Source organism: Echinops telfairi, unplaced genomic scaffold (genome assembly GCF_000313985.2).
Source record: "Echinops telfairi isolate 266 unplaced genomic scaffold, ASM31398v2 ScPeMD7_70;HRSCAF=299, whole genome shotgun sequence".
Lineage (NCBI taxonomy): Eukaryota > Metazoa > Chordata > Mammalia > Afrosoricida > Tenrecidae > Echinops > Echinops telfairi.
In genome coordinates, this window is record NW_022103968.1 from 18,720,998 (window position 1) to 18,729,381 (window position 8,384).

At 54.6% G+C, this 8,384-nt stretch overlaps 1 protein-coding gene across 2 annotated transcripts in view; it reads right to left on the reverse strand.

Annotated features, from left to right (window-relative positions):
* Nucleotides 1-3,678: 3,678 nt before the first annotated feature.
* The window catches only part of RBM20 (RNA binding motif protein 20), a 179,595-nt gene continuing 174,889 nt past the window's right edge, over nucleotides 3,679-8,384 (reverse strand). For both annotated transcript variants that reach the window (XM_045291436.1, XM_004701284.2), the window contains one exon: nucleotides 3,679-6,762. In XM_045291436.1, coding sequence (XP_045147371.1) covers nucleotides 6,646-6,762 — 117 coding nt within the window. In that variant the 3' untranslated portion in view covers nucleotides 3,679-6,645. The remainder of the gene's footprint in view (nucleotides 6,763-8,384) is intronic.

Below are 8,384 nucleotides of genomic sequence, written 5' to 3' on the forward strand. Positions count from 1 at the left end.
AGGGGAGCTGCTATCAAGGAGTTCAAGAAGAAAATGTATTGAAAATGATAAGGGCAGCTATCTGTAAGAGCTCTTAATAAAATGGTTTAAAAAAATTAGTCTGTCCAGTCGACGCCAGGTCCTAGAGTAGCGGTTCTCAACCCGCGGGTCGTGACCCCTTTGGGGATCGAACGACCCTTTTACAGGGGTCACCCAATTCCTAACAGTAGCAAAATGACAGTGATGAAGTAGCAACGAAAATAATTTTATAGTTGGGGGGTCACCACCACATGAGGAACTGTATGAAAGGGTCCTGACATTAGGAAGGTTGAGAACCACTGTCCCAGAGGCTTGGAGAAGACACAAACTCATGATGGTCCCAGGCCTGACCGACAGTGGGCAAGAGTGGTTAAGAGTGTGGCCTGAGGGTCCGGCGTGAATCCCAACTCTGCCCCTGACTGACTGTCTGATCCTATACAGACCACTTTTTCAGAGCCTCCCTCCTTGTCCCCATCTGGGAAACAGGAGAATACTGTTCCTGCTCTGAGAATAGAGCAGGCTGCCTGAGGCAAAGTCTGCTGTACTGAGCACACGAGGTGCGGAGATGGGGCTCAATTATGCGTTTGCAATGGCCCTGTGTTACCAGAGGGGTGTCACGAGAGTGTGTGGACCCCAGGGGTCCTAGCTGGCAGTGACACATCCCAGGGGATGCCCCCACCTGGCACTCCAGTCTCCCCAAATGGACTACAGACTGCACATCTCTTTGTCTTCAAGCACCGAGCTCTTACCAGATCTCAATGTGTCTCTTAATAACCACAGTGCCTTCAGACCTGAGCCAGGAGAGAGCAGGGCAGACTTTTGCCCAAGCCTACCCAAAAAATCCACCTACAAACACCTTGACAAGTGACTCAGACTCAGTCTCAAGCCTCTCCACCCCCCACCAGCTCTTAAACCTCCACCTGTTGGGTCAGGCTGCCCTCCTTCTGTGTCCCTCACCCTTCAGCCCTTTTAACTGGCATCTCCTCTGCTTTGCATGGTCTCCCCTGCCCCCGCTGCAATAAGAGCGATGCCCCTTCTCTTCTAGGTGTCCCTGGGGCAGCCCCAGGTTGGCGTCTCAGGCAGTGTTTTGCAAAATGTGATCAGAGCATTCCACCTGCACTGAATCAGCTTGAACCTTGTTAATGAAAATTCCTGGGCCCTACCCTTGGCTTAAGGAGCCCTGCGGACGCTGTGGGGATAAACGGCGGGCTGTTAATTGCAAAGCTGGTTGCTCCAAACCACTATTTGCTCCTCAGGAGAAAGATGAGGCTGTCCCTGTACAGATTTACCTTATATAATGAGCTGGCATGAACTGGGTGGCAATGGGTGCCACGTCTGAATGAGTCCATTTCAAAGGAAAGGAGACTCAAACCTGGATTTCTGACAAGCTCATCAGGTGAGTCGGATGCACAAGGAAGCAGGAGAATTGTTTATTTGCCCAGTCCCTTGCTGAGTGCCAAAGTCCAGCTGGGGCTAGAAAGACCTTGAAAAGTCACATGACATGACTTAAACGGTCCCTGTTGCCAGCAAGAGCAACCTGGAGCTCTAGGTTCCAGGCTTTGTCTTATACGATTATGTTGTATTGCCTTCACGGGGCTGGGTGGCACTGTGGGTTAGGCACTGTTGGGCTGGTAACCTCCAAGTCAGCAGTTCAAAACCACCAGCTGTTCTACTGGAAAAAGATGAGGCTGTCTGCTCCCCGTAAAGATGTACAGTCTCAGAAATTCTAGCTCGGGTTACTAAGAGTCAGAATCAACTCAGTGGCAGTGGGTTTGGTATTGCCTTAGGCAAGCCACGTCCCTTTTCTGAGCCTTGGTTTTCTCACTTGCAAAAGCAAGAGCCAATGCTTAGGAGTTCCCTAGACCCATCTTGCCCGAACATGTTCAGGATTCCACGTGGGGCAGGCTCCTTAGTGGGGCAGCCTGGTGGGAAGGGAGAATTGAGAGCTGTTGTGGGGAAGTCCAGCTGTCCTGCCAACCTGGGTGGACTGTCAGCAGTTGCTAGTGATCTTCAAAGGTGCACAGCGATTGCATCAGATGGGGCCCAAAGCCAGCATCCCTGGGGCCAGGTGTGGTGGGGGATTGTGGGAACATCAGTGTCTGAGTGGGGCAGACAGGCCAAAGACAGCCTGGGGCTGGCTCCCGGGGTGAGGGGGAGGCTCAGAAAGAGAGTCAGAATAGGACTCTGGATCTGACAGGGCCATCAGACAGAATACGAGTGAAGGGCGGGCACTCAGGGTGGGCTGGACAGCTGCCAGTCCAGGGGCTCGCTGGCACGTAGCTGCCTTCTCCAACCCCAGGAGATGCTGTATTACAGAGTGCAGTGTGGAGGATGCCCCCCAGGATTGTGCAGCATGGAGCAACGCATTGGGACCCAGCACCAGCGGCACCCCAGGCATGCTGGAGCCTAAACTTAGGGCAGCAGCATGAGCTGGAGGCCAACTGGGGTGTAGCCAGCAGTGCAGGGAAGGATGTTTCCACACCCCTCATGGCTGGGAACACCAGGCCTGAGCTCAGCCCAAGAATGGCCACAGTTGGCCAGGAGGGAGCAGCAGCCACAGGCTCCACAGGAACAGTCTCAGATCTACAGCCAGCTCCCAGAAATGACAGGCCACCCCACTCTCTTTGCCCTCTGGATCCACCCCGTCAACTCAGGAGCATGACTAACAAGAGGGAAGGATTCATAGAAGGTTCCAGGACACTCAAAGAACCGAGCAACTGGGCCCAGGAGATGAGCCTCGTGTGGGGACAAGAAGTGGTTGGGGGTAAAACAGAATCAATGAACTGTGGAGGGCTCTGTCCAGGGCACGGATCCCAAAGACTGACACGATTCAGTGCCTTCTGCCATGAGAATAGCCTTCTGGAGTAATTTATCTTAACCTGGAAACAACGCTGGGAGGTGATTAATACCATGACCTGCAGGAAATAGAACTTAGGAAGTCATGGGGCTTGACAGGTGCCAGGCCAGGACTCGGCTCGGACCTTGCATCATCTTCATGGGGGAGGAAGCCACCTGAAAATGGTTCGGTGCAGAGCGAGCAGAGCTCACTCACTAGGAAAATTGGCGAGCACAAGGTAGCGAGTCGTCTTGTTAGCTGCCGTCAAGTCAGGCTGGGCCCACGTACCACCGGACGACACGCTGCCCAGGTCTGCACTATCCCCACGGACGCTTGCAGATCGTATTGTGATCCATGGGCTTTTCACTGGCTGATGTGGGGAAGCAGACCAACCAGGCCTTTCTTCCTAGTCTGCCTTGGATCAGAAGGTCTTCTGTTACCTGTTCAGCCATCACCGCAACATGCGTGCTATACGGGGTGACTGTGCACCAGGAGCATTGGCCAAGAATTGACCCTGGGTCTCCCATCTGGGAGGTGAGAATGCTCACACAATCCATGGGGGTTCATCCCACTGCACTGTCATTTTTAAAGAAGCCACACGGTGCCTACAAAAGAGCCAGCAGCCCCTCACTTCCCTAGCAGTCCACCCTTTTGGAGTTTCATGTCCAGGAATCTTAGGTTCGCTCCAGTGGCCCAAGCAAGCTGTGAACAGCAGGTGTTTGGTCCAATGATAAACCTTTTAGAAACATCTAGATCAGAGAGGGACCAAATCCCAACCTGTCTTCAGTGACTTCCCAAAGCCAACTCCATACATACGTAACATATTGCCGCTTAGCCAGAAGCTTTCGAATTTGCTTTATTAAAAATCTTTTTTTTTCTTTTTCCTTTTGTAAAAACAAACGCTTTGCGGGCGGTTATGCAGCTCATGAAAAGTGACAACTTACAGGACACTCGACAGTCTAATCCTTTACAAGTTCAAACTGAACTCGTTTTATTTCTCTCTTCTTCCCATAAGCTAAAAAATCAAAAGCTCTGGTCCAGTTCAAGCATCATCTAAGCGATCACAGCCTCCCACGTGGCTGCTCATGCCAACATCAAATTTACCAACTCCTTCGGGGATACCAGCCACATACATTATTTTGGGTGTTCACAATGACAAGAAAGTTACACAGGCCTTTGGTGACATTAACCCGGGGTACCAACGGATCTGTTACTCAAGGGAGCACCTGCCCTTGAGCAACCTTTTAGGAGAGATACTTCAAAATGGCTGACAAACACGAGTTAAAAACAGTCATCATTTTCCTGGTTGCCTTTAATACTGTGCTGTGTGTGACAAAGGACTAGTGAGTGAAAATTATGTAGTCGTTGAAGGGCCACGCCAGTGGAATTGTATAGAAATCAATAAACAGACACACACACACACCCCAATAGAGAATCTTAAGATGGTTTCAAAACGGAAGATTCAGATTGACAGCAGAGCGGGCAGGTCCTCGCCCTCCCTGGGGCTCTCTCCAACCCTCCAATATGGAGGCCGGGTCTCCAGCAAGGAGCCATCACGTTCCTGAAGGAGGCAGCTGCTTGAAAGGCTGTCAGGTTTCCATGGAAACGCCACATGGGGAATGAGCTGGTCAGGTAGGCTTCCACTTCACTGGGGGATGAGGCTGCCAGCCTCTGGGAAAACACAGTTTCCAGCCTCTGATGAAGGAGGCGCTAGGCCAGTGGTTCTCAATGCCGTGGTGAACCTCAACCATAAAGCTATGTTCCTTGCGACTTCAAAGCTGTCATTTTGCTACTGTTATGAATGGGGCGACCCCTGTGAAAGGGTCGTTCGACCCCCAGGTTGAGAACCACTGCTCTAGGCTGTTCTTGGCAGTGTTCAGTGAGGAGGCCGGGGCTGCCCTCCCACACTTCTTTCCAGTGGGAAGAAAGGCTCATGGGGGAGCAGGAAGGGGTCAAAGGTTTTCTGAGAAGTGGAGTCCAGACGCTAAAGCCTCTGGAAGTGGCCAGGGAACAGGCCTGGCCTGACCGAAGCCGCTATCTTCAGGACTCACCCCACTTGCCAATGGTCCTGAGGCCCCCAGGTCACCTATGAGTTCGTTTCCTGCTCCGTCTAGCCTCTCCTCACACCTGTTTGCCTTCCTGCGGTTCCCTCTGGGCAGTTCTCCTCCCTGATCACCGTTTCCTGCACCATCATTTGACGGCCACGGCTCGTCTTTCTGTGCCTTCCTTTCTTCTTTGATTGCTAGAATACCTGTGTGGCACATGACAAACTTCCCACCCTTCTTCCACTCGTTTGGAGGGCTTAGCCACCAGACAAAGGAAAAGAGTAGCAACAACACACACACACACACACACACTCTCACTCTCTCCCCCTTCCAGGTGCACCTGCCTGTGGTCAGAAACAGAAACAACAGGAGCGGCGCAGGGACACGGACACGTTTTCCTCCTTTTGTTTCCACCACTACGGGCCTTTAGGGGGAGTATCTTGCTTGGGAAAACAGCACCCAACTCCCCCGGCTGACCTTCCTGCGGTCTCCTGGAAGGCGGTTGTCCAGCCCCATTTCCCTAGCACCTCTGACCCAAACTCCTCCCAGTGGAAGGTCAGCCCCGACCAACCTGCAGTCCTTCTGGGCCCTGAAGGCCCTGACTTGCCCTACTGGAAGCACTTGAGGGACCTGACCCCCTTAACGCTTTGACATCCAAGTCTGTATGTGGGGTCGGCCCTGGGGTGCTGTCAATGTCTGTCAAGTTGGCAGGGACCCACCTCCAAACACCCCACACATGGCAGAGGCTGTCAGTCAGTCTGCCTCTCCCCTCCCGGCCCCTCCCCTTGTGGCTAGGCTCCCAGTTGCTCAGTGCAGGCACCAAGGGTGAGTCAAGGTCAGGTGCCATTTCCTTGTTTTTCTGTTTCTGGAGTCAATGGCACACCCCGCAGAGGGGCCAGCCTCCCACCCGACGGAAGCCCACAGTAACTGCTGTTCTTGAGGGAGGGCCTCTGTGTTCCCTGTTAATGAACACGACCCGACACCCAGTGGGGTGGGGGGTGGGGGTGGGGGTGGGGAGGTCCAGAGCAGAACAAACCCTCCAGGTTCCTGACACCAAGAGTAGGGAAATCAGTTTCAGGGGAGCTGATCGGAGTTTCCAGAACGGCAGGGGTCCTTTCCCTCTCCTAAAGCTCCACTTACGGTCACCTTAAGGCACAAACCCGGCGGGCTTCTAGAATAACCGAGCAGATGAAAGGCTATTTCAAACAGGCATACTGCCATGCTGGTTCCGAGGCAGGAAGAGGCTCGTGATGCAACTTCTGCCAAGAGGTTCCCTCTGGTGCCCCTTCGGCAGATGGCAGGAGCCCCATGTCGCAAAGGGCACGAAGCAGACCCCTCACTTCAGACCCCGGATGTGGCCCTCTTTACCCGGGGGGCTTCTGTTAAACCGTTTCCTTCGATGACTCACTTAGGACTGACAGGTTATGTCCCCTCTCAAGAATCTGAACGCTGTGAGCATCCCTGAGAAGCTGGGAGTTTATGACGAGGACATGACCCTTGGTATGCCAGGAGGCAGGGAAGAAGTAGGAAGAGAAAAAGGTGGCTTGAACATGTGTGTGTGCGAGAGCGAGAACCAAGGCAGTCAGCAAGGAGGCCGCTGGTGGCCCTCGGAACGCTGGACATGCCGGGTGGACCCAGCCTCTGGCGAGAACAAGGCCGGCGACATGCCCTGCCTGCGTTTCCTTCCTTCCTTCCCACTTTCAGTCTCTGCCCTGCAGAAAGGCCAGCGGCAGGGCAGGAGGGACCTCAGAGCCTTTTCCTCTCGAAGTGGGGCACGATGCCGCTGTCCTCCGGCCTCGCGTTCAGGCTGCCTGTTGCCTCCGCCTCCTTCAGACCCTCCTCAGCCAGCTGGGACAAGTACTTCTGTGGTGGGGGGCAGAAAAGGGGGGGGAGAGAAGAGGGGTCAGGAGTCGTGTGCCACCTGATCCCCACCCCTAGTCCCTGTGAGCGGTACCCAGTGCAATGCCCTCTCCTCTGCCATGCCCCTGGCCTAGAGCTGTAGGCCCCATACTAAACAATGCATTTCCTCCGTGAAGGAGGACCGTTTACAAGTCCTACGAGCAGAGGAAGTAGAATAGCACCAGTACCAAGAACGGCAAACACGACCACGGGCCTTCGTTCTGAGTCAAACGCTCTTCTAGCTGCCTTCCGGAGGGAGAGCAATTTAGCCCTCACCACCCCTGTGCCTGTTTCCCAGAAAGAGAACCAGTCTCCAGGCAGCCAGTCTGCTCCAGGAGGGGCCAGGCAGGAGCAGAGACAGCTGTCCCTGAGCACTTGGGGAAGACAGAAACCCCAGACATCTGAGACTCGAACCATCGGTCTGCTCTCAGGGCAGGCTCCCAGATGGGGTGTCTTGGAGCTCCCTCCACATATTTAAGAAATGGGCCTGTTTCTATGGTTAGGGGGCTGCCTCCACACTGCCCCCCTAAATGTTCCCTGCTCTGACTGGCCCTGGGCCAAGCACTGGGAGCCTGTCCAGCTCGCTGCTCTGGGACGTCTGTATTCACCATATAGAGACAGACCAGGAAACTGGCTGGGCACCCCGCCCCCACTCCCAACCCCCCTGGCTGGGGTCCTCTGATTGGCCCAGGGCAGTAAGGGGTAATGCACAGAGCAGGAGATTGGGAGTCAGAGAGCCTGGCTTCCATCCAGGGCAAAGGTCAAGCGTCCGGGCTTTGCCATCAGATAATGTGGGTTCTAATCTCAGCACTGACCAGGCACATGATCAACCCCTCTGCGGTCTGCAGGATGAGGGACCAACCACAGGCTGCTGCTGCAAATGAAACCTGCATGTGCACACCACAGCGGAAACCTTCATCCCAATACCCCGGGCACAAAATAAGCACTCTGAGTCCCTGGGTGGTGCCAACCGTTCCGCACGTGGTGGCTTAATGAAACGTGGGGTGTCCATTCAGAGGGCCCTCAGAAGAAAGGCCTGGCCATCTCCTTCCACCCCTGCCCATCAGCCTGCTCTGAACCAGATTGATGCACTTGGGGTTGCCAGAAGTGGGAGCCCAGTCAGTGGCAACTGGTTTTAGTTTTATCCTCACTGTTACCAGCTGCACGATGTCAGGAAAGTCGCTCAATTCACGTCCCCCAGCCTGGGATTCCTAACAGAGCGAAACAGTGTCCTCCCTCCCATCCCGTGTGCCAGGTTGATTCTGAGGATCTGGCAAGACAGCGTGGGCAGAGTCTACCCCGACGGAAAGGGCTATAGCTGGTTTCCAGAAGTGGATAGTGCTTGGCAGAGAAGGGGTGGGGGGGGCTAAGTGAGGGTCCCTGAGCAAGGCTGCTGCTGACAAAGGACCTCCGCACCTCCTGCCTCGGTTCATTGGTGGTGGCGACGGAGGCGGTGGCGGTGGCAGTGGAGGTGGCGGTGGAGGTGGAGCTGGTGGTGGGGGTGGTGGTAGAGGTGGTGGTGGCAGTGGCGGCGGTGGTGGTGGAGGAGGAGGTGGAGGTGGTGGCGGAGGAGGTGGTGGAGGTAG